The sequence below is a fragment of the Passer montanus genome, unplaced genomic scaffold, assembly GCF_014805655.1.
Source record: "Passer montanus isolate IOZ18808 unplaced genomic scaffold, ASM1480565v1 scaffold48, whole genome shotgun sequence".
In the NCBI taxonomy this organism is placed as follows: domain Eukaryota; kingdom Metazoa; phylum Chordata; class Aves; order Passeriformes; family Passeridae; genus Passer; species Passer montanus.
In genome coordinates, this window is record NW_024369707.1 from 4,514,510 (window position 1) to 4,541,749 (window position 27,240).

At 40.5% G+C, this 27,240-nt stretch overlaps 1 protein-coding gene and 1 long non-coding RNA gene across 6 annotated transcripts in view; one reads left to right on the forward strand and one right to left on the reverse strand.

Annotated features, from left to right (window-relative positions):
- Positions 1-460: 460 nt before the first annotated feature.
- LOC120508591 lies at positions 461-10,746 on the forward strand. The gene is made up of 4 exons (XR_005629017.1): positions 461-1,496; positions 3,060-3,703; positions 4,100-4,148; positions 8,254-10,746. It is a non-coding gene; the product is annotated as an uncharacterized LOC120508591 (long non-coding RNA).
- Positions 3,700-27,240, reverse strand: part of NYAP2 (neuronal tyrosine-phosphorylated phosphoinositide-3-kinase adaptor 2) — a 133,712-nt gene continuing 110,171 nt past the window's right edge. For all 5 annotated transcript variants that reach the window (XM_039722354.1, XM_039722353.1, XM_039722352.1 and 2 more), the window contains one exon: positions 3,700-4,468. In XM_039722354.1, coding sequence (XP_039578288.1) covers positions 4,241-4,468 — 228 coding nt within the window. In that variant the 3' untranslated portion in view covers positions 3,700-4,240. The remainder of the gene's footprint in view (positions 4,469-27,240) is intronic.

Sequence of the window (27,240 nt, forward strand, 5' to 3'; positions counted from 1 at the left end):
ACAGGAAGATTATGCTTTTGAGCAGATTTTTTTAGAGCCTCACGGAGAGTGTGATAGGTCCCTCTCACATTTGGGGATATTCTGCAAATGGAGATCTTTGAAGGGGGTGTCTTTGAAGTGAGCATCTGCCATTCCAAACTGTGAAAGGTGCTTAGACAAAAATTTATCTGCTCTTCAGAGAAATCTTATCCTAAGGATTTAGTTGAGGATGGCACTCATGGCATTAGATGCAAGGAGGCATGACTTGCAAATACTAACCTATTAAAGCAATTAATTCATTTCCTCCAACAAATGGTACTATTAAAAATGTGCCTAGGTAATGCTATAAATATACATCTATGACTTGACTTTTCTTCCCAGGAGTCCCTGGCTATTCCCTAGTGAATAACCTGTCTCTAAACTTAAACTATCAAATAAAAATGAGCAGCCAAATATTTTAAACTATTGCTTTTTATTATAATTACACTGGAGCACAAATAAATAAGCACTAAATTATTGTAAAATATTGTCAATGCACTAAAGAAAGCAGAATTGATCTTCAAACAACATCTTATTACTTCAGAAGTATCAAAGTACATTTAATTACATCTTACCTAAAAAAATCAAGTACAAAAATGAAAAGAAAATTAATATGTATTTATACTGTGTATATAGAAACGGCTAATAATATATGGTTACAGTTAGCCTCTAGCTACTCCTTAGTCCTACACAATCTCAGGCACATACCTGACAATTTCTAATGAAATATAAAAAAAAGCAACATGACATTCAGTTTCAAGATATTGGTAAATGTATTACATTGGAATGAACACAGAATGATTTCATTTTATTTAAAAACCCTGTCATTTAAAAACATAGTGCCATTGTCCACTTAAAAATAAACAGCCCAAACCAAAAAACCCCATACTATTTTATACCATTTGCTTTAATTTGTCAAAAGGAGCGATAAAGTAGACATACATTGGCTAATATACGTAAACACATTTTTAGTGCAAGAATAACAAGACCTGTGACTTTACTGTGCTTTCTTGAAATCACAGTGCACCTTACACAAATTGCTACACTATAATGTTTAACTTCAGGAGTTTAAAGCAAAATAAGTGCATACCAAACAATTTCATATATACAGTCTCCATAAGTGTGTGTATATATGTGATCTGTATGTATATACAGATTGCATATTTATACAGACTACAGCTTTAATGACCGTGTGTAACTAAGCACTGTCATTCACCCTGTGACACAGAAGCTGCTGAGACAAGAGGTGATGTAGGAGATGTGTGACAGCATTGTGATGGCAGCTCTCGGCAGGACGATGTGCCTTTTACTCGAGCCATGGGGTGGGCCAGCAGTCACGGGACAGGGCAGTGGCTGTGTCCTGCTCTACCTCTGTCCCTGACCTTTGGAAACTGCTCTGCCTGAGCCTCACGTCCCTCCTCAGTAAAACGGCTCTCGCAAGCATGAGGTTTACTTCAGATTTCTAAAGTGCTTTGAAGGTAAGTGCTAAGTTATGTTTTACTTTTTCGTGTTGTCGCACTTTAAAACAAAAAGCCATTGTTTCCATGGGATACAATGGAGGTCTGGAAGCACATGGGCAGTTATTTAGGAAGGACAACATAAACAGTGTTGAGCAATAAAAGCAAAACAAGGAGTTTGCAGTGGGCTGAGTGTACAAGCAAGTCTGCTCTAGGACAAGAACGCTTCAATTCCCTGATCATTATTCCTATTACATCTCGATATGGAAAGGACACGATATGAACAAACACTAGCAAGGACAGAACCGTTCACACGGACACTGCCTTCCCCTGGCAGGCGTGCCCAGGGTCTGCACTGCCAGCGACGCTCTGGCAGCGCGGCTTTAAAGGAGCTGCTCCAGGAGGACACCAGTGAGGACAAGGACTGGCAGAGCTGACGGAACGCCTGCTTGCGTTTTGTCACCAGTGACTTTGTGCAGCTGGGGAAAAGGGCTGAGCTAAGTATTTCACACGTGGGTATGGGAAATTCTTCTCCTGCCACATTACAAGGAAGACAAACCATGAACACTTGCTGAATAATGAACCCTGTTAGCTCAACAGATTTCTCATGACCAAGAAGTCGTCTTCTTTCCAGCAGATTCTGGAAGTTTCTGAGATCTCTGGAGTTTTTCTTCTGCCATTTTCTTTCTTTAAAAAAGAGAGAATAAGCAGAATAAACAGTTGGTGTCTTTTGGATGCAATGTGTTCAAAGATTCCCTCACAGCCTCCGGGATTTTTCATGTCTTCTGTTATTTTGACTGTGAGGGGGTCTTCAAATCTGCATTTCAACTCCGTACCTATTCCAGACTTTATATATTCCTAACACACCAATATTTAACATATGCAGATATATGTATGCACACATCTATGGGTATATATAGATACATGCATATATACATGTATATGTGTGTACACATATGCATATATACATATACAGTAATGCTAATATACATACACACATATAAACACACACTTCATCTTTTACAGAAATCTCAGTTTGGACATCAAAATATACATTAGTTAGTTATAAAATATTTAAAAACTTTATTTCAGAGGCTGAAAAGAAACTACTACTGATAAAACATTACTGAAACTCAAACTTTAGCAATATAGATTACAAAAACCTTCTAAAATTTGTTATTTTTGGTCTTTTTTGATCAGCAATTACAGCTGTGGCAATGCTGTCAATATAATTTTAAAGAAAAGCCAATATAACAAGAAGTTTCAAACAACACACCTTTTTTTCTTGGTGAATATAACATTAAAATGATTGTTTTAAAGAGGGAATTTTGTACTACCAAACTTCAGACACATAGATAGAAATTTTAATATACAAAATATATGCCATAGATCTTTTTTCCCCCCCTACTCCACCGCAGTACAATTTTCCCTCATCCTCAACAGATCCTTTTGGAAGATATTTCACCTCACAGATTTCACCCTCATAATCACTATAAGCCATCCCTTTCTCCCGTTAAAACCAGGAGGTCATAATTCTTTGGTCATGACATAATATTCTGTTAAAATGGATGTAATATAATACAGGATTGCAAGCCAATTCCAGAAGCAGCCAGGAGGAAGAAACGGCACAGCCGGGAGAACGCGTTACGTGGGCTTCTGCTTCCAAACAGCATGAAATCAAGAGGGATTTCCCAACAGCCTTTCAAGGGGTCTGAAATCCAGCCCACAGAAACAACACGAGGAAATCTGACACGGCATAAGTAAGGATGTGCTGCCGGATTTAAAAATAATAAACATGTAAACATATTTTGTCGCCTTTATTTTCTGGACCATCGGTAAATGTGGACGGGGGTGGCGGCTGCAGTGGCACTGCCTCACCCCGCTGAGCCACCGGCTCTCTCTGCCAAGGGCTGCACAATGCTTAGTCACAGTGAACCATGGTCTCTGCTAATCAATGGAACGTCTTCAAGGAAGAGATTCTGTCGCAGGCCGTGCTGCAAAAAATTTAGTTCCTTGGCCAAATCATTTTAGTAAATGGTTCATATAAAACCAAGGACAATTAATCTGGTTACCATTATGGGAAAACAGATGCAGAACAATTAATATTTTAAATGCAACTTGGGCAGCCGCACTGAGCACTTCTACTTTCACTGCTTGCAGGTTTGCTGTTTCCCACCAGAACTCTCTCCTTTGTCCATCCCACCCCCCTAGCTGAGGACATCTAACAGGTACGACTCTAGTTATCTTCTACAGCCCTAGCACCAAGTTGTTTTGTACATTGTCCTCTCCAACAACACGTACAACCACATGCTTTTGTACAGAGGCCACATCTAGGCAGGTCAGAGAAATAAAACAGTGGCGGCAGGGGCGGGGCTGAACAGTAGAATAGAACATAGAAAATAGGTAATAAAACGGTATAACAGTAACATTATATAGTAAAATTCTCCATAAATTTTTGAATTTATATATATATATTTATATATTTAAACAGTGTGTTAGCTTGGGTGTTTTCAATATATTGGTGAAATATTTACATTTTGATATCTTCTGGATCCAAAAAAATCCTGGATGAATATGTATGCCTTAATCCAGTTGGAAACTTAAATCTCTCTCTTGATTGGCAGGTGAGCACTGTACTGGTGTGTTTTTTCCTAGGAAGTTCACCACCTGCAGGTAAGTCTTAGGTTAGAGCCTTTGCCTTTTAAAGAAAGCAGGCTACCTGTGCTTGGTGCCACATAGTGGAGAGGGCATCCTCCACAGGCCTGTCAAATTGCAGTGTCCCAGAAAACAGTTTGTTGTTTGGAATAAGGAGGAGGACTGTATTTCTTGGTCCCAGCATTCTTTTTCCAACTTGGCAAAATAGGCATGCTGTCCTGTTTGCAGAGTCCTTTCTCTGATTTCTGTCGAGCTTTGATCTCTTTGCAGAGGCAACGCTTTTTTTCAATCATGTCCAGCATGGTATGGTCCCCTTGCAACCACTGCATGCACGTCACCTATTGGGGGAGGTGGATGGAGGAAGGAAAAAAAAAAAGAGAGAAAAAACATACAAATAACTGTCTTGGTCATAGATTAAGTATGCTTTTCCTTTGCAAAGTTAGCTTACTCTTATTTGAAACGCTCTAATTTTATGAATAAAAATCTCAATGCCAACAACAGAAACATAGCTAGTGTTTATTTCTAACTACTTCTTTAAAAAAAAAAGGTAATAGAAGATCCCAGTTTTAACTTCTCCAGAGCACTAAAATCTAAGAAAGATAAATGGTTTTGGCAATCTAGCACTGGTTGGATTTTAAATGGTCGAATAGGTCTTAAAAAGACACATGGATCTTAACAACATCCTTAAGTTGTGGAAATAAAAAATTCTACACACTGAAACCCACGTTTTATATTGCTTTCCAAATCCAATCTGTCACATTAAAAGCAGGGTGTTAACATTTCTGAGTATCAAGCTAAATATAACTGTTAAATTTTGTTAAAATGATTTAATGAACTCCATGCAAATTATAAGGATTAACCTATCCTACTCTGTGATATTTCATTAACAGGAAGGCACAAGAGTTAAGAAACCCCATGTTTTCATGCATGTGGAATACTGGAGAATGTGATCCTGATCCAAAAGGGGAGGTTAGCATATGTTTAGCTGTAAGTACATGTCACAGCCCCTCTGAAGCTGAGAATGTGACTTCATTTGAGTTCAGCGGGGAGTTCACAATTGAAAATGTGTCTTCAGAGGCTTTAGACTGGAACAGAAATCAGTAACAGTAAATTCTTCTGAAAGGGCTCATTGGTTTTGGACATCACTGTATACCTGCAGCTCAGAAAACTTCCTCTGAACACTTATTTGGCAAATGTGATGTCTTGAATGTCCCCACATTTTTTTTCCCAAGAATTAAGGATTTGTGTGTAAGTAAATGCACACGGTACATTCACAGGGGCTGTCCACCCCAAGAATTTTTCCCCAAGAATTTTTCCCCAATTTGTGTGTAAGTAAATGCACACGGTACATTCACAGGGGCTGTCCAGGTACATCTCTGCTCTTGTCTTGAGAATGAACATGTACAGCAATACTTTGGCACAATTTGTGTTCGTGAAGGAAATGTATATTTATTATTAAGGGTATTTGAATACATTTAATAATGCATATGCCTTTCATTCACAAGTCTTAGAATGCCAAGACCCTAGAACTGGGGCCTGGTTTGCCTAGAATCCCCTATAGAATCCCCTATAGAATCCGTAATAAAAGCAGCTTTTTTGGATCTCAGTAGTTTTTGTGTTCGGCTTGAAGCCTATTTAGCATTTATAACAGATTATAATAGATTAAGCAAATGATCAGATTCATAGCAGAAAACAAAGCAAAAGGAATAAATTTAAGAAAGCTTACTAAAAAAAGTAATAAAAAATTATGTGTTCAAACAGGAAAAAAATTAGAATGCAGAAATGTCAATATTTTTTTTGTAAAAAAAAAAAGGGTGCAAAAGAAGATAAAAGACTTTTATCACAAAACCACGCTTACCTTATACACTAGATAGTACTGTGAGTAAAACAGGTTTAAACCATAATATGGATTTTGTCCATTAATGTTCTTATGAATTTTGAATTACACTTATCTGCAATGTTTCCTCCTGAACGGCTGAGCCATTTTTTCAGGAATTCTGCTGTGCCTGCTCTTTGAATTGAATCTTATCTTTCATTTCAGGCATGGTCTAATGCTTACTGTGGTGCAGGTGGGCATGAGGCACAGCATCTGCCATGGCCATGAGATTTCTCTCTTTGGTGCCCAGCCTAGGTCCAAAACTCCCTGTCTGAGCTGGAGATGCTCCCCTCCCACCCCTTGGCTCCACTGCACAGATCTTTGGAGAGGCTCTGCCTGACCCAGCTTTCCTCTGCTCACCAGGGGTGGGTCAGTACTTACACAGCAGTGTCTTCAGCTTGGCTGGGTCCTCCTCCATGGGGAAGGACAGGGACACAGTCTGCACACAATTCATTACACAAATATTCACCAGCACAGCGGCTTCTGCGCCAGGCTTGACGACAACAGCGCTTGGGCATGGATTTCCTCTCGTAGGCACCGGGAAATACCTTCTCTTTTACAGCCCACCACCTCCCAGGCAGAGCGTGTGCCAGTGCCAATCCTGCAGCACGCGGTGCGCTCCAGCCACTGAGTGTCACCAGGCAGCACCCATGGCAGCCCCGTGAGAGTGTCACAGCCCTGCCACCCCGCTCACCACCCTGCCACACACAGTGCCATGCCAACACCGTGCCCCGTGGTGCCCATCTCCTGCACCCAAGGAGGCATTCAGGGGGACAGAAGCGGCATTTTGACATGCTGAGCTCTAAAATGCCAGTTGCAGCTTCCCAAAGATAGAAATGGAGTTGTAGAAAGTATCAGTTACACAGACACTCTGCCACCCCCTGCAAAACAGCACCTAAAATATACTCAGGAGTAGGCAGCTCCAAAATCCTTTTTTCATACTGGCCATCGTATTTTGTTACAGTTAGTGAATCATTTACTGTGAAGAATTTGAATTTTCCCACTTTTCCAGGCACAGATTTTCAAGTCTACTTGGGATTTTTTTAATGCTATTTTTGTTTGATGGCTAAGTCTTTCCTATCAGTACACCTATGTTAGGTGTACTGTCCACTTGGCACAATCCTCCCCTGGAACTGCATTGAGCAATGGTGAGTGCAGGGGAAACATGTAGAAATGGGATGGGCAAAGTCATTTGCTAAAATACACCAGGCCAACACAATATTGAAAAGCCTACGGGAAAAAAAAAAAGCTTTAATATTAAAATAAGCCTAAATACTAAAGAGTTTTTTATAGTTTTGCCCAGTTTTTTAGTGTTTAAATGCAACAAAATAAAAATATTAGGAACAAAGTTGCATGGCCACTGAAAGCTGTGGGACAGACCTCAGAGAAAACGCCCACTGCAGATCAATGAACTACAGAAATGACAATAACCATGTTGATGATATGAAGTCACAAATTGTTAACTAAATTTTCAGACAAATAAAACTGAGGCTCACACAGTCCAGGACTCAACCCAGCTGTTAATCATAGTAAAAACTCTTGATGACTTCAGTAGGGCTACTAAGGTGTTTAAAGCCAATGTGTTAAACACTGCAGTCTTAGCCTAATCCTCCCAGTGACTGAACTGATGGCACTCACACTTAGTTCTAGCACTAATTTTTCTCACCTCCTCCCTCCTTTCTGGCTTTAGCCTGCTCCTCTGGTCAGCACCAGGCTGTTAATATCCCTGCTACATCATAGCAAGGAATTTGTTCAGTGTGAGAGGCACAAAAAATAATGATGTTACAACCTGATTTATGGAAAAAAAGTAGAGGATTCAAAATATTTTACAGCTATACAGCTCTCCTGGGAAAGATCCCAACATGCTTGAGGAATGGTGCACATACTGCAGCATGTCAGAGCTTGGCTGCACATGTGAATGTACACAGACAGGCACAAAATGCATCAGCACTGGAGGTAACAGCCAGCAAGACGGAGCACAGGAGAGGAAAACTTGGTTTTGACCAAAGAGTCTTGGCCCAAAGCCTGTTTTTATTGAAGAGGGAAGAAAGAGCTAGAAATGAAAGTAAAGATTGAAAGAAGGGACCTCCTGGAGATTCCAGGATGTGTATCAAGTACTATATCCCATAATATCCTTTAGATTATAAAATTTGCTGATTGCACATCAATTTTGGTTTTGATGGAATTTTTACTCATTAGATTATTCAAGGTATAAGACACCTTTATAAATGTTTTATTTTAAATCAGATAGAGAAAGAGAGTGAAGAAAAACACCAGGCAAAGGCCCAGAAGTTTGGACATTCACCAAGAAGGTGTTGGAGGTAGGGCTGAATTCCTTGCTCCTAAGCAGGCAGTAAAAGCTGTGTGATGACTGGATGTGTAGGAAGCAATATAGGATGGTTGGATAAATTCTCTCACCTGAATGTGACTGAGTGCAAGAGTAAACCAGGATGTCAGACAAGTTCTTGGTAAACACACTCACCCTTTGATTAGTCATCAGCCTCTAGTTTTCCTTCAAAAATCTTCTTCAAAGCAAATGCTTGTACCAAACTTGAACATCAACAACAAAAGGTAAGAAACTCCTGCTATACAAAACTATGCTTTTCCATACAGTTTAATCACCAACTTTGTTATCTTTAGAAGAAACAAGTCTATGTTGCCACCTTACTTTAACTATTTTCTCTCAGTTTTCTGATATTTTTTATTCCCAAAACATTGGAAGTAAATATTATTTAGATCTTTTATATACTTTTGGGTTCTATGTTGGTAGTGCCATGGAACAAGAAGTAATAAACCCATCTTCAACGAAGATAAAACAACTTCACATAACCTCAAAACAATGCAAAATTTAAATCTTTCAAAGTAAAAAAAAGATCCTTTCTGGTGTGTGTTTTAATGCTTTATGAAGGTCAAAGAAACAAGTTAGACAAAGTAGTTCCCTCCTCTGCAAAGTGAAATGGGACATTTTTGTGTGTGCCTACATTAGCAGTGGGCCTGATCTCATATCTCATCGGTTTGAAATTTCATATTATTCCAGAATGATAATTAGCAGTCCCAATGGTTTCCAAATACATGTATTGCTTAAATTAGATTGCCCTGAGCTAGACCACAGAGCTGTCTTGGAGCAGAGGTTTGATGGGCAGAACGTGTCCAGTTCAATCACTCTTAGAGGCCAGGACTAGAAGCCAGAGGTCAGTACATGCCATAGCTCTCTGCCACATCAGAATTTACTGGGAAAAGCACATAATCCCAGGGAAAACTCAGAACAGGCTTTGGGGAACAGACAGTGACTCACACTGCCAGGAAGCCCCTGGGGTCACAGAGGACTATTTCTGTTTTCTCTTGCCCTGGCCCTGGGCACCCCAGCCCTGACTGCCGGGCGCTGCTGGCCCTCGCTGTGTCATGACACACTGCACTAGCACTTCCACTAAAGTGCTCAAATCTGGGGTGTTTGCAGCAAGAAAGAGATATATAAGTGAACATGGTTCTTTCTTTGTTCATAACCAAGCAGGATAGTTTGTTTTGACAGAGAGAGTCATAGTTGCAGATAGAAAAAGAATAAAATATTATCCAATGATACCATTAAGCAGCTACTGATAGACACAACTTTACACACAGGCTAGCTGTGTTCACCAGGTGTAGAAAATATCTTGTATCTTTTTGTGGATGAATATTCACACTATGAGGTCAGACTCTTGGGCTCTTCAGGAACTGGACTATTGCTATAAGGAGCGCTGGGCAAAGTGCATCAGGACAGGCCCCAAGCAGGGCTGTGAAAGTTCCTGAGCACATGAACGACACTGAAAAAAGACATTGTGATACCTGAAAGTTACATACAAACCAAATTATCCCATGTAGCATAGCCTTTTCAAATGAAAAACCTGATGGCTGTAAAAAGAAAAATCCATGAGCAGAACTAAAAGTATAGAGTGAAACAACCTCAGCAGCAGGCCTGGGACTCTCTTAGCTGTGAAAAATTTTACTTATTCATGTGCTACATAAATACATGGATGGATAATGCTGTCTCAGTAAAAAGACATTTTGTGCTGCATAAATCCCACACATATCCCCTTGTCTCAAGCCAAGCCCTAGGTAACCTTAGCCCCAAACACTGGGCAGGCAGGAGACAAGAGGAGAGCAAGTGCCAGGAGCAACTCTGCTCCCCAAGGTCAGGCCACTGGTGTGCAGTGTGGTAGGAGGATAAAGCCATGCTAATTTCCAGTGCTAAGAGGTGTTTCAGGAATCCTGTCATTGAAGGTGCTTATAACTTTTCATGAGTGCCTGTGAAAATATGTGCTGCTAAAAATGCCACGTGGGGAAAGAAATACCTGAAATATTTTACACAGGTCTATTAGTAGTCACTAAGTTGGAAAATGTTGACAATTTTCATTCATTTTAAAGGAACCCTTTCTAATATTTGATGTGACCACACGATCATACTCTGGACACATCTGATCAGGGTGTTCTTTTATAGTGTATGAACTTTTAATGACTTAAAAAAATATCTTCCACTACAGTTTACATGAGGGCTTTAGACAACAGCATATACCCTTCATCTGTTTCTCCTCATGACATCCTGCCTGTTAAATTATTTGCTTGCCTTGTTTTAATGCTGTTGGCTTATTTGCTTATTTGATGTGAAATTGGAAGCTCTGGGCAATAGGAGACCCCCATAATTCTGTTGTGTTTTCATAATTTTTTCCTACTAGTGTAGGTCCCCACTTCTTGTGAGTACTGAGTCATTCCTATGGGCCTCAGGAAGATGTTATTTGCCTCTGACCCTTGTGAGCATCTCCCTTTCCTGCTGGATGAGAAGAGGGGCTGACTCTTGAAGAATGGGGAAAAACTACATTACACATCATGGCTGTTGTATAAAAATACCCTTTTCTTTGTCAGAACTGCAATAACATAGATAAAATAAAAGCCCAATAGCTGAAGTGGGGCTAGAGCAAAGTGATTTTAAGCTAACACAACATACAATGAAATAAAAAAAGGCAGCAGGAGGAGTCTCCTGGATCTGTAAGCAAAGTGGTCTCTAACAGTGCAATCTGTGTGCAGTGCTACACATCATACAGCAGAGCCAAGCATGCTGGTTTGTTTTGGCAGGTTGCAGAAAGTGAAGAAGAAAGGCTTTCTGAAAGCCACTTACCATCCTCCGGGAGGAAAAGGTACTCCCTCCCTCATGCCTGTTCTCAGACAGGAGTTTCCAAACTCTGTTTCTCACTGAAACTCTTGACGGCACTTTCTCTGGTGCAGATGGCTCCCTGGCTGGGTAAGGTAATTCCACTGGGAAGGTGTGAAATCCCACTCCTAGAAGGCAGTCCTGTGCCCCGGGGCAGCGCTGGACGGCTAAGTTAAGCAGCGAGTGACTTGGCTATCTGATACTCGGCTTGACGTGATGGTCCTCTTAGCACATGTTCACAAAAGGGGAGTTGTCCAAGGCAGGAAGGAGTTCAGCCAGAATCAGGTTTCAGAAAATCTGAGCAGAGAGATCCTCACCCATTTGAAGCCAACAGGAATTTACTGTCTGACCTCATGGGTCCAAGAATTTGACTATAGTTTGCTTAAACAAACAGTAGAAACAACCTCAATAAAAACGATTTTTAAATACTTCAGAAGAGCACTTGGAAAATTATGTTGGACAAGATTTCCTTTGCTAACTGTGAGCTATAACCATTACATTGCTGTTGAATGTTACTTCCAATGCCTGCAAAAGTCCATAAGTCAGGATGGAACTACAGGCTAAATTTGCAGTCATTCCCCTCTCTCTGACAGAGGCATTCTGGAGGAATATTGCCATGAAAGACAGCATAATTTGGCCCAGGATAGTTACTTGCTCATACAGCTTGGTACTGCTAACTCATTCTCCTGTTACTGTCAAATTCAAAACAACAGTTGATTATTAATACAAAGGTGATTAAAACTAGCAGTCTGTTCAGGAACACGCAGGATGTGCAAGGTGAGCTGTGAAAGCAGACACTCTCCATGCTGTTTGGAGTGCCTGGGAAGGCTGCCTGGGGACAGTGGGCAGCAGAACTGCAAATTCCTCCCTAGGAGTGCCTCAAGTGATTTCTAGAAGCTTTCCCCTGACGCCAGCAGCCACATTAGAAGGATCCTGTGCATTTACGTAGTAGCATCACAAGCACAAGTGCACACACAAGGTGTTAAACACTACATAATCTGCCCTTTCTGACCTTTCACAAATTCTTCTTTTGAAGGGACACAAGATTAATCTCTATTTTCCCTCTAAGAACATAGGAAAGAATTTCTCCATCACACTAGTTTTTATTTCAACAAAATGTGTAGGAGTGAACACCGTGTAATCTTACCCTGTATATATTTAACATTAAAAGCGTTCACTGGCACCTGCTATTTCAACCTATGAAACAGCATATGCAACACATTTTAGGGCTCTTATAACATTTGTATGGCTGTGTTTAAGTTATGCTTTACATTATTCCAAATTTCTAAACTTCTGGAATTTATGATTTATTTCAAATGATACAGCTACAGAAAATAAATTAAAACAAGAGCCCCTCCAAAAACTGGAAAACTAGAGTCCCTGGAAGAACTGCACTATCTCTCAATGTAATTACATGATGCAGTACTGTAAAAAAACTCTGGACGTCTTTTTTCAAACTTACAAGTCACTAAAAGACTTAACTACATTGTGTGCACTCTATGGCCTGACTAACCCACCACTTCAAAATTACTGACAAGATTATTTGGAACTCCAGGAACTCCCAAAGATTCAAGATTATGAGCAATTAATATTGACGCTAAAATTAAATTAACAAATGATTAGTAAACCTTCAGCACCTCTGGTTCCAGACCTCCAGTTTCATGATTCATTGCTTTCAATTACTAAATGTCACAGTTACTTTACTCAGAACCAGCCCTGCACATACTCCTATCCCTCAAGTTTTTCAGTAGCTCTTAGATTATTGCTGAGGCTACTAATAAAGCAAATTTTTGGTGACAAATTCACTGTTCTGCTTTCCATTTTCATACTGGCACTCAGTCTAGCTACAGATCTTTCTGACCCTGCATTATTATCTTATTTGGAAACACAATCTTTTCATCTAAGCTTTCTTTTTAACACCAAACAACTGCCCAAAATGTACTGCTTAATCACACTCTGTAAATGCTTTCAGAAGAAGACCTGTAAATTAACTGATACTGGGGACACTGTGGAAAGTCATCTCATGCATCTCAGTGGATCATCACGAAGTGCATTCCTATTGAGATCACTCATTAAAAATCAAAACTTCATCTATGCCTTTACTAAGGAATAAATGTGGAACTCAAGCAACCCACCATTATACTTCCTGTCATTCACTGTAAAATAGAAAGGAAAATACTGTATTAGGTCAGTCATGGGAGGGACAAAGGACAGACACTTTGCTAAAGTTCAGTGATACAGAGAGGTCCTCATTTTGCAGTGCAGCAGCTGCAGGGTAGCACTCTCACGTCCCAGATTTCTTTGGGGGGTTACTAACCCATTCTCTCCAGCATTTCCCCTTGCTGGAAGGTGCTGCTCTAGGGCGTGTGTGCTACAGCTGCTCATGAACCAGACTCCACACAGCAGGCTGGTTTGAGCTGTGACCCCAGTGGCCACTGCAGCTGGCTCTGTCCGTGGCTGGGTGGCAGTGCCCACAGCACAATCCAGCTGCAGTTGGTGTTTCTTACTGTCAGTCATGGCAGCTTTGAAAAGCTACAAGATTGTAAATCTCATGCAGAGGTGAACAGCCCCCCCACTGCACTGAGAGCTGCTGTGGGCAAGATCCTGTCCTCCTCTGCATCCACACAGTCCCTGTGGACTGCCAAAGCTCTCAGGTACAAGGGAGCTGGAGGCAGCAGGGAGAATGCTCTGGATGCTGCTTGGACCAAGAAGGGCCCAAAAATTGAGAATGGAAGAATGAAAGTGAATGGAAACAAGACCATAACTTTGGAAGACCTAAGAACTGCAAGAAAGAGGACACTGAAACCTGTCCTAAAGTTACAAAAATGTGACAGGTGGGGACATAAAAAATTCCATTAGTTTCCCCATTTTATTGAACCTCATTGTTCACATGAGCACATGACCCTCAGCACTATTTATACTGAAGTCAGTACATGAACCCAAGATTTAACTAATTTTTATTGCTGCAGCAGATGAAGAACTTCACCACACCAGTTTGCCAGAAAAGCTCATAAGTCCTTATATTTCTCTAGTACTTTCAAGAAAATGGCCAAAAAATAACTTTAAAATTAGCAAAATAATGTATGGAGGGAAAATGCCTCAGTACTGAAAGCTGCTTTACTTTAAAGTTGCTTTACTTACAAGAAATTTTGAAATATGCTCTTACATTTCTCCATTTTTGATAGTGAAACTGAATCAAAGATAATTTTCTTAGAGTAAATGCCATTTCTCAAATATTGTACCGATTGTATGGAGCGAAAAATGTTCAGGAAAACATGACTAAAAGCCAACACCAAATGTTCAGAGATGATCATACTCTTGTAGGTGGTCACAACTTCCTTTTAAAATGTGTAAAAGCATTTTTCAAAGACAGATATCTTCATTAATAATTCATTTATAACTCCAATTTGAAGTGCAGTTAAACAACAGTTGCTAAAGTTATAAACTATACAGAGAGTTTCTGGAGAGCACAAAGATGTAAGATCCTGCCTCAGTATGAGATACCACATCTGATGTCACCTCACAGCAACATCATGCAGTTTGATTTATATCAGGAATGGCTTAACTATACAGTAGCCAAATCTAATATAGACATGCTTTTTCCTGGTACACAGGATGGCTGAGATACAGCAAGAGACTCAACCTGGTATCTGTGTGCTTTAGAAAATGGGATTCATTTGGTTCAGAGATTCCCTGTACCTTGCTTCTGTTTTCTGTTTAAAAGGAATCTCTGAAGGGATGGTGCTGGCTGACAGAGTGTGTGAATCAGCTCTAACACAATAAACCAGAGCAGCAGCTCCTCAGCCATGGAGTGACCTGGCAAATTCAGCTTAGCCTATGCCAGCAGCATGGCTGTGCTCAAATTCAGATCCCTAGAGCAGGAAGGAAATTTAAATATCCAGCTCAAAAGGAATGGCTAATGACAATGCAGGACAAAGAAAACATTGAGCTTCTTGTTAACCTATAGACACATATCACCTGTAACATAAGCAAACTCAACAGTAAAAATGTGCTGCTTTTCTCTGATTGTGTTTTAAAGTTTGGTGCCAAGAACCATGATCTGACCAATGTTAATTTTAAAAGTTCATATTGCTGTTGTCTTTTCTCATTCTTATTTTTTTCCTATTGTGAATTATACAACTCTGATCAGAAACACCAGGTAGCAAATGTGCTTTTCCAGATGTAAAAAAAGAGAAGGGCCAAGCAAATCCAAGAGTCCTCTAACTCCCACTGACTTGTAAAGGCTTAAGATCAGCCCACTGGCCCATAAACTCCTATCTCCGTTAGTGGAATATGTCCTTTCTCCATCTTACGTTTTGTTGAGGAAAAACATTCTTTGGACATTCTAGTTACAGCTTAGGAGTAAAATGGGAATTTGCTCTTGCTGTGTGTGGTGTCAGAATTTAACCCTGTAACTTTGAATTAAAAATGAAAAGGATTTCCTATTGTGCAATTTCAGTTGGGGTGCATTCCTTACAGTGTATCCATCACCCTACAAGGTTCTCAGTATTTCCTGCATAAAGATCTGTTTTTTGAGATTGTTCTGAGTAGCTGCTGCCAACTCTGCTGCAGTGACTTATTGCACACTGAGACTGCTCCAGCTGGGCAAGCTAGTACAATGATAAAATTAACTGTAAAGGGAGAAAATTTATCACTCATAGGTCTCATAGAGAAACACAGATCATTATCATTTAAGCTTCAAATCAATGGATAACCTAAACACATGCTCAACTGGAAAAAGTGTATCAGTCATCCTCCTGACTAACAGAAATATTTTGCTGTTTAAGATAAGCCAGTGTTTTGCTGCCTCAAAGTGAGATAACTGAGCCTACATACAGTTGTGTGGTGATTCATTTTACAAAGGGCTAATAAATTATAGTTAGCTGTTTCAATAAATGCTTAATCAATTGGCAATTATATGTTACTGTGAACTGCAAAGGGTAAGAGTCTGACAAATAGTCTGCAATGCTCCTGTAAAATCCACTTACAAGGTTGCGTATTTTTATCCATTCCTAAAGCTCACCTGAACTGGAGAAACTTTCTTTCCAGCCTAAGGCCCTTTCCAGCCACTGTCCCTTCCAGTGTCTATTCATGTAAGGTGTTATGGATGTGAGTCACCCTTAGACTGACAGCAATTCCCTCATGTGAATAGAGCTGGGATCTGCAGCACAAGAGTCCCGCTGGTTTAAGGCATTTCTAAACCTTGGAGCACTTGATCTGCATAAGATACAGACAGCCAAAACTGCACAGACTGAGCTGTTTCCAAATATTTTTCACCTACAGAAAACTGTCAGGAGAAACACCAATACATTTCCCATTTTGGATCTGAAAAACTGGAAACCTTAAAAATTAGCAGAAAGAATAATCTTTTAAAGTTCTCATTTAAAATACATGATGTTTTTATTTTCATTGTTTTAACAAGACAAAATGAGAATAAAAGTAGGTTATCAAAAGTGGGTGCTGGCATTCATACTTTTTTTTTTTAAATTGACATACACATAATGTATATGAATAGCCACACATTTCTAGTGAAAGACTATGAACAAACACACGTACATATACAGAGATAGAGAAACGTCCTATACATACATACATGAGTGAATATACATATTTATGTGCATACAGTATACAGACGAGATACTATACAGGTACAGTCAGTGCAATATCCTGTATAAGGCTACACAAACACCGAGAGGGTCTGGTGGGGTGGTGACAGCCATGAGAACAAAGCTGGGATGGTTGTGACTCAACGCAGACGGTGGGGACAACCTGGCTGCTGTGCCGTGTTCTACGCATCAGGCACACGCAGTTCCAACAGAAACATGGTACAGTACACTCAGCTCAGAAAAAGGAGGACGAGTGGGAGTGTGTGGAGGAAACTGAAATGCGTATGAGCAGACAAATAAGGCTGTTCTACCTAGGATACAGAATGTTTGGTTCATTTACAGAGAATGCCTATATATAAACCCATGCTTTCATGAATTCATGCCATTTTTTATTTCTATCTTTTCCTTTAAGAATATTACAAAATTCTTGCCCTGAGTTAAACATAAATACACACAGAAAAGGGGGTGGGGAAAAAGGAAATTGCATGCTTCTGGGTTTTTTTTAAATAAAATTTTAACCAAGGCACAATGTCTTCAAGAGTGGTTGCAAGACCATTTGAAATAAACTTAGCAAGTGCTATTGTTCTGGGACTGTGGCAAAACTAATTGTTTGCATACAAAAGTCTCAGAACAACTTTTGAAGTGAATCTACAACTTTTAGAAGAGAACAAGTAAATTTATTACATATGCCTTAAAGAGATTCCCTGAAGAGGAAGGAATGCTACCAATGCTACCAAATTAAATTATTTTATAGGCAACTTATTGATGTTTGGACTGAAATAATTTCCCACAAATGACATTATATATTTGTTTAGCATTGGCTGTTACCTATTTTTAGTAGAACCATGTACAATGCTGTAAGAGCAGCTAAAAATGAGATGAAGAACTAATTTTAAGTTTCTGTGTTAGGCAGTACACACAGTGGTCTCACTGATCCAGCGAGCTGCAAGAATCACAGCTCAGGCACAGCTGATCAATGGTGGCATGGCACTTTCAAGGCTGTATCTCTCTCTGTCACTGACCTGCATGAGTGTCTTACTGGAAATATTAGTTACTATTTCCTGTGGATCCCACTCTGCACACCCATGCTCAAATCTGACTCTCAAAAGAAAGGCTGCAGAGGCCATGCTTGGCTGTTGCCCCCACATTCAAGCCCTCAGACTCCAGAGACACACAGTTGGCATCAAATTTCAGGTGCTCAGAGGCACTGCACTCAAATTCCAGGGGCTCTGGATGGTACCTCAAATTCCAGGGAACAACCACCTTCATTGGTTGTAACATCTGTCCCCATAAATCTCTGTTGAGCTGACTGTTTTTCAAAGTGTTGAAACACGCCATCTCAACTCTATCAAAACCAGGCACAACACAGCAACCCCCTGAAACCTCTGACCACACAGGTGAGATCTTCTCATATGTGTCCTGTGCCTGTTCAAGAAACTGTAACTCCCAGTCTGAGAAACAAGTAGGTAAGGACAGTAAAAAAATGTTGAGCATGAAAGTGAAAACTTCATAAATGTCATGTTATTTCTTCCTTTGTCAGATTATCATTGCATTTGAAAGGTTTCAACAATTTCTGTCACGGAGCTCACCTCTTTCTGTTTTCTGCTGACAAGCTTACAAAGTTTGTGCAAGAATAAGATAACAGGGTAAAGGAATGGAATACTCTCTCTTCTCCTGTCTTCCATCATACCTGAAACAGTGGCAGCCATGTGGGCACTCGACAGCAAGGCAGGATGACAGACTCCATGTGCGGTGCTCAGACCAGAGACTCTGTTCCCACAGCTGACACCCTCTTGCTGTGGGATTACTTTTTCTACAGCTGACCTGCTTTCACCCATTACTTCCTCCCCCTGACACATTTATTTTATGCCTAAACCCCATGCTATGACCCGTATGAAGAGGGAGAGTCACCAAAGCCACGCTGGCCTTTAGCACCCGTGGTGACAGCAGTGCAGGCTCAGATCCACCTGTGCCTGCTGTCCCCTCGGCTGTGGGACACAGGCTGCTCCAGCAGGGTGGGGCCACACCTAAACCAGAGTCCTGGCAAAGCAGTGCACTGGCCTGCTTCTGCTGCATGACCAACCCAGCTGAGTGATGAAAAAAAGATGTTGGGACAGCAATAGCAGGCTTGTCTGCCAGCAAAAGACAGCTTTGACATATTGCTTCTCATGCAATCAGTCAGGTGTGCCTTGGAGGTGAGGGATAATGGATGTGACAATTCCATCTACTTCAAAGTTTGCATTTTATTTTCCTCTTTTTTTTATTTTTATTTCACTTTTTAAATAAGTGTTCTCTATTTGCAATTTGGTATTTAGAAACCATTTGCACTCCTCTGGACCCATGCACTGATTAGGTAAAACCAGATTCAAGCTGAAACTCAACACAATGCAATGTGGAGCCTTCCCCAAAGCATTAACATTCTTGTTGTTGCTCTCATCCAAAATGTTGACAGCATATTTGGCTAGACTGTCGACAGCAGAATTTTGCTTTCATGTGTGCAAGAGATTTGTCTCTGCAGGAAAAACCCGGAACTGTGGAAAGTAATCCAACCGCTCCCTCTTGTGGGCACAGGGTTCTGCTGCACTTTAGAAAAGCACAGATCACACAAATACAAAATCCGACAGATTCTTAGCAGAGCAAAGTCCCCAGAGGGCTGTGTGACACTGCAGGACACAGCTCATGCCTCATGCCCTGGCACTCCCTTCAAGGTGGCAGCGGTCAGTCAGGGTGATGGATCCCTGGCTCTCATGAACATTCCGTCTGAACAAGAAAATAATATTCTATGGCTCTGGTTTCAGGTTTCTAAATACACTCAGGCCACACACACTGGTCAATCCAGACATCATCTCAAGGTAAAATTGGCCCCTGTCTCATCAGTGAAGTGCCATGGGCTTCTCTCTGTGCCCCATTATGTGCTTTTCCATGCCTGTCCATCCTCCCAGATAGGACCCAGAGGATTTCCTTTCTCCCTGCCATTTGCAAAACCAGTGTCCACAAAATTCAATCGACACCTACATTCCTTTTTCCTGACACTAAAGATTTCTCCATGACAGGGCCATTTGAGAGAGAGACATAATTTTTAAAGTGTTCCAAGTAAAATATACCTGGTTTTCCGCTTTTAGACATTTAAATGCATTTAATTGCATCAATGACACATAAACAATGTAAAATCACTGTCATAGACACAGTAGATGGCACCCCAAATAGTTTTTTGCACTTTCTAATTTCACAAAAACCAAACATTAAGCAATTCCTTAATTAAAAGTCATACCCTTACCAATATATTTTCATCTGCAACCTCTTACTTTCTCACCTATTACACTGAATTTATGAATCCTTGGGGCAGGAACAGCCTTTGTTCCATGTCCCAAATAACAAATAACTACACCTCTTGGACACCACCACAGTCAATATTGTGGTAGATCCTAGTGGCCAACATTAAGCAGGTTTTGTATCCAGTGACAATCCCAAGCCTTTTTAAATGTGATGGCTAAACATAAGGAGTAATTAAGTTCCTTTAAGCGAATATCTTCTCAGGCAAAAATAGAAGCTACCATCCAAAGTAATAAATAGTGTATATAAAGTCCAGACCAAAGCCCCATGGGGCTCTGATTACAGAGCAAACAGCATGGGACTGTTCCCACACTGTGGACACATATTCTGGATGAAAAAAAAAGATCATGTATCAAAAAGGAGCAACCATAACCTTGGCTCCAGGAGCACAGAGACAGACCTCTCAGAGGCATTGCACTGGCTCAAGAGGAACACTTGGCATGTACACACAGGGAGAGGAAACGGATTGCCCACTGTCCCATGAATTGTTTAGCATGTTTTGCTATTCTATGTCCAAAATACACAATAGACTTTCAGAACTTTTGAAAATTAGAGGAGAAAAGAGGGACAGAGAAAATTATATGAGTGGCAATTAGCACAGTAGTTAGATATTCCCTTTGAATAGGAATCTGGGACTGCATGTCCCCTGAGATCTGTAACCAGCAGCTCATGGGGATAATTTTTCCCTTTGGTCCAGAGGGCAAGGATAACAGAAGTTGATTCTTTCTTTGCAAATCCTTGTGCATGATAAGAACTAAAATAGCAGAATCACTAGAGTCTGATGATAGTTCTAGGTTGAGATTCATCAAGGAGTGCATTAGCACAGATTGACAGTACTGAGAGCTGACATGGGTCCATGCTGTGTAGCACACACAAATTCTCTCACTAGCACAATTTTTTTTTACTAACATTTCCCTCATAATCAAACTGGATGAAGGACTACTTCAATGCACAGAGCTCTCCATCTACCTGCAATGACTGTATATTCCACTTTCATATAGTGGAAGCTAAAAGAAAGACTGCTGTGATCAGATACAGAACAGTGGATCTTGATTTATCGGTGCTCATTTCTCAGCAGCAGAATTCATCAACTGCAGAATCAGGAACCCAGCTCTGCTACTGTGCCCCACAACTGCAGGGTGTTTGCTGAGTCCTTGAACTCTTGTACACTACTGCTGGGAAAAAATGGCAACTTTAAGCTGAGAATAATGGAAGAGCACAGATGCTTTGTTTATGCTCACAGAGTATTCACTTTCAGATGCACATTTGCCAACTAAAGCATGATAATGTCAATTCATTGGGGAAGTACTGTGTCTAGGTGCCTTCAAAAATAATTATAGCCATAATGGTAACAATTTGCATTCCCAGCATTCATTAATTACAGGGTGACCACAATGTTTACAAGGCATACAAAGACTATAATATGTTTTGTATTCACAACTAAAGCTAGAGACATTACAAGCTGGGCTTGTGATTTTTAACTGACCCAAGAGGGAATTTAGGCATGAGACAAATATGTAGCTGTGCTGCTGAAGAGTACTCGTACTTGTCAAAAGTTAATTCCAAATTATTAGTTTAAAGTTTTGTGTATTTTTTACAATGAGCTTTTACTGCACTTAAACAGCAAGCTATTGTTCTACTCATGCATATGAAAAGCAGCTAAAATACATTTCAGCTTCTTTGTGGTACTTCCCTTCCATCATGAATTTGTTTTAAAGTGGAACAATTAGAATAGGTGTTTGGGATTTTTCAAGTGAAGTACAAAATTAAATAATAGTTACCCTGAAGGTCTCACATAAATTTTAATGCTAGATATTTTTTCCACAATATAATAGGTGCCTTTTTGTTGCTTTTCAGTTAGCATCTAAATACTGAGTCTTAAATAGAATATTATCTTAATTGTTGTGTGGGGATTGTAGGGATCTAATATCCGAGGCTGGAACAAGCCTCCTCCTTTTCTCCTTCTCTCCTTCCCTCCCTCCCTCTGGGACAGGGCAGGAGCAGGTGGGGCAGCCCCAGTGAAGCCTCTGCTTCCCCTGCAAATGCAGGATGTAGGACAGGGATGTGGGACAGGCTGGCCCAATGGGGTGTGCTGGGCCCTACTCCCCCTCAGCCCAGAGCTGAGCCCACCTGCCCTTGGTGGGATGGAGGTCCAACCTCAGCAGCTCCCTGCTTTGCCTCCTTAGCTGTGGGGTAAATAAAGCTTTTCCTAATCCCTTGGGTTAGCCAAACTGTCCATTTTGAACAGTTGCTAAAGTGCATTTACATCCAGGCTGCCTGTGGCACAGACCCAGGCGATCCCGAGGGGTTTCTCTCCTGTCCTTGCTCACGCACCCTGGTGTGCACTACCCCTGTCCCCGGCCAAGGGGACACGAACACAAAGACAAACTGCCCAAGCTGTGTATTCAAAGTAGAAAATCGGCTTCTTACTCCTCTACTGACATTGCTATGTTGGAAAACTGTGCTGGGACACTCCTGGTCTCTGCTCCTGGCTCTGTGAACCTTGGATTTCCTTGTCTGTACTGCAGCTCCCCTGGCCAGCCAGCCCTGGGCACCAGCCTCCCCCAGCACTTGGTTATTCTACAAGTCTTTTTTGTTTTCCTACCTAGATATGAATTTAAAGAGCCAGCTTGTATCTAAAATTCTTGTCTATCAAAGACGTTCTCATACAAACAATTGATGGATTCACTTCATTTGGCGTAAGACAATGGTCAAGTCCACTCTTGGGAGTCCTTTCCCCTTTGCTATATTATATTCATACAAACTATAAGTGAAAGCTGTCCGGAATTCTGCAGGGTAATGGTTAGTTTGTTCATCTTGTGCCTTCTGTTGTGTTTACGCATGTGGTCATGTGGGGAAAATAAAATGCTGTCTCAGCTTGCAGAGCTCAGGCAGATACCAGGCAAGTAATGAACTGAGCAGAAATTTTTCTAAAATAAGCCACAAAGAGTTTCAGTGTTGATGCTGATATATGCTGATATATTTTCTAGCTTTTTCTTCATTCCTTCAATGCACATTGAGATTCCTTAATCCATAGCCATCTATGTATTTTCATTCCCTCCTCTGAGTTATTCCTTCTAATCTCAGCATGGCTTCTGGATTTTACTTTGATCATCTCTGTAAAGTTTAAATCTTCTTTCCTTGCTTAAATTTGAGCTAGACACCGCTGCCTGGTCCCCCACAAAAATACACCAAAACTTAAGAGGCATACAAACCCTCAGAATTAAGCTAACATACCTTGAGGAGGCAACAGGAAAGGACGATGCTGTCTGGCCATTGAAAAGCAAGAAACTAGCAGGCAGCATGAAGAGAGGCTGCACATTTGCAGATAAGGAACACACTTTTGTGGAAATCTATCTGAAAATAGGTTCTGCTTTGCAGGAAAGATAAAATATGAAACTCTAGCTACCAGTAGTTTTGTTTTCAAAGAGTGTGGTTTTCTTCAGACCATCTATCTCAAAAACATGCACTGCTGTGCTGCTATGCAGCCTAGTACAAGGGATTTTCCAATCACTGTCTACAAATTAATATAAACAAACCTCATTTTGCAAAGTTCATATGCAGAAAAAAAAATCCCAAGGTGTTTATGTGACCTCTTTTTTTCTTAAAATGGAAATCAGTGGGATTTTTCTGTGCTGAAGACTGTTTCAGAGAGGCATGGCAGTGATACAGAGAGGATTTAATGTACATTAAAACTCCGGATGCAAGATGTTCTGCTCTCCAGCAGAGGGACTTCCACAGCCTGCTTGAAACGTTTTCTGCTTTTGTGACAGACATGCTCAGTGCACACACAGCCTGTGTGCCACAGGGATATCTGAGCTCATCGATGGAATGTAATCCTTTGTTACGCTGAGGTGAAGATGTGGAGAACGATAGGATGGCAGGGAAACATCATTGCATAGCAGTGATACCTGTGACTCCAAATCTTGCTTACTTTACACAAGTGAACATCTTTGCTCACTGTGTCTGTACCGTGGCAGGACTGAGCGTTTTCCACTGCAGGGTGAAACCCTTGACCATGCCTGCTACAGAAATTTCAGGTGCCAGCACAGAGGTTCCAGCAAAATGGATGAGGAGTTATTTACTGGGGCAACTGTGGACCTTGTTTATTGTACTTTATAAACCTCTCAAAGTGGTTAAATTCTACTGTTCTCTGTCCACATAGATGGCTACAAAAGACAGTTTCTTGCTTTCGTTTCCATATAAAGGCCAAATACAGATGGACTTTTACTGTCTGTAATGTTATTCACACACTTCTTTTCTAAGATATAACTTGCTTTACATTCTGTAACATTTCTCCATTCCTTGTAACTTTTTGTGAACAATGTCATACCTTTATAGAATGAGAATCACTTAGGCTGAAAAATGCCTTTAACCCAGCACTGAAAAGCCCCCTACTAAACCATATCCCCAGGTGCTACATCTACATGTCTTTTAAATACCTCCAAGGATGGTAGAATGGACTCTTCCACTTCCCAGGGCAGCCTGTTCTGCTGCTTGACAACTCTTTCCGTGAAGAAATTTTTGTCTATATAAGCACATGGCATCCTACTGTGTGTGTCAAAGTGTTAAAGCAGGTCACTGACCATTACCCTGTGTATAATGGGGCCTTCATTCTGCTCCCTGTGTCCATCTTCCAGCTCAGGGCGTGGTACCTGGAGAACAGCTGGTCCTACTATTGAACACTGAGGCAAAGAAGGCGTTAAGTACCTCAGCTTTTTCCTCATCTTTTGTCATTATGTTCTTTCTGCCATCCAAAAAGAGGATGGAGATTCTCCTCAGACTTCCTTTGGCTGCTAATGCATCTAGAGAAACATTTCTTTTTTTGTCTTTTATGATAGTAGACAGATTAAGTGCTAGTCAGGATTTGGCCCTTCTAATTTTCTCCTTCCATGACACCCTTGTCCTCCTGAGTTGCCTGTCCCTTCTTCCAACTTTCATAAACTCTCTCTTTTCCCGAGTCCCAGCAAAAGCCTGTTCAGACAGTTGGTCATCTTCCTTGCTGGTTTGTCTTTTGGCACTTGAGGATGGCCTGCTTCTGCATGTTTAACATTTCCTTCTTTCCTTCCTTCCTTCTTTCCTTTACAAGACAATGCACCCTATCTAGAATACTTCTCTGCTACTCGTACCCCTCTCTGTAGGATATTTTTATTTAGATATGCATTTAGGAAATACAGCTATGTGGCACTTTTGTTGCTCAAAAATATTCTATGCTTCTGCCATTATTACAGTTCCAAGCCCCCCACCTGACTTCCTCTGCTACTTCCTTAATTTCTTAAACTTTGTCCTTTCACAATCAGTAACTTCAGTTCCAGGATAAACTTACATTTATCTTTCAGTTTAAATTGAGACAATTTGTGACTTCACCCAAGGTTGCTTTGTGCAACCAACACTTTCCAAATGCCCTCACCGTTTCCCAGAACTAAGGACAGAAGGCAGGCTCTCAATCTGGCTCAGTATTTTGCCTCTACACTACAGAATTTTTAGTGTTCTCCATCAGAGACCAGCCACATAATTTATCTCTGCTCATAAGCCATTTCTTCTTATGTTTAGGTGGTCCCTCTACTGCTTCCCATCAATATACCATAGATATAGTCTGTGAATACTAACTGATTAATCTTCACCATTCCATCAATAAGAAAACAAGAAATAACAAAATAAGGCATAGGGGAGTTAAATGACAATAGTTGCATAATTACCTAATATATGATTGGAATTATAATATAGGTTTCCTTAGATCTATTTTTAATTACTAAGCATAGTCACCACTTCTTTGACTAATTGTACTAAAAATGGTGGGTTTTGAAAACTCAGCTGCAAATTTGTCCTTTTTTTTTTTTCAAATTAAGCATTTTGAAAACCACAAGTCTGGGATCCATGAAGATTTGAGAAAACCAATTAACAGTAATCTGCCCTTTCCCAGATCTTATATTCCTGTTTGAATGTTAGCTGTGCCCATCTGATGAACAAAGAGGGGAATAACACAATACGTCATCTTAATCTTTTGGAAAGTCTAATTTGCTCATTATGATACTGTTAAGGAAAGCAGTATCAATACAATCAATAACCACAGCATGCAAAAATAGAAACCCTCTATGCCACAATCCAGCTGACTGAGAATGGGTTAACAGCCCAGCTGTTGGAAACACATTTCACCTGTCATCCATTATTTGCACGTTAAGATAGAATAGGTGTTGAAAGAACAATCAATGTTTGTATCTCTAAGGAGATGGGACTTTTGTCATTCCTCTGAAATCAGGGTCAAAACCACACCTTTAAAAGTTATGCTATCATAGTAAATGGCAACATATAGATGGGCAGTAAGACATTGTCAGCTGGAAGGGAAGACTTAGGGGGAGAAAGCTTGTACTAGTTTTTCTTGTTTTTCATGAAGTCATGACCGTACCGTACATTATTCAATTAACAAGATCACCCTCCTACAGTCACTTGAAAATTCCTCTTATCATCTTTGTTCCTTTCTTCTGTATGAATTGAGGTGGATTTTTCCCTCCACAGTTTCAGTGAACCCTGGCTGCAGCTTCTAAGAGGCTCATTATCTCTTCTATCACATCAGCTTCTGCTTTCAAGGCTTATTGTTTAGTTCTTAGTATAAACTGACAGGCTAAAATCCCTTCAAAACACCCAAGGTGCCTTTGCCACTGAGTAAACAGCAAAGCATCAGTAGTGCTGTAATACCCATTTAATCAAAAATATATACTACATGAACACTGGGACACTGAAAACCTTTGGAAGTACAATTACCCTAATTTCTTCCTTAGATGAAGGAACACTTGATGTGTTATTTAAATGGGCCATCATTTTGAATCTCCATTATAGATTTGATTTGCTTCTGTAAAATATGCTTTAGAAATGTGCAGGTTTCTCTCAGTCTTCATGTCTGGCAGCATTCAGAAGTAATACAATCATAGCAGTTCATGCAGGTTACAGAGCTGTAACCTGTACAGACTTGGCTATCCAAATATAATCTTCCTAACAAGTTGCTGGCTGTCTGGAGTGAGTAAATCAACCTTACTCTTGTGGTCTTTGCTTTGGTCGAGACATTATTGGAGCAACTCACCAAGAGACAAACACAAATACATGATTATTGCAAAG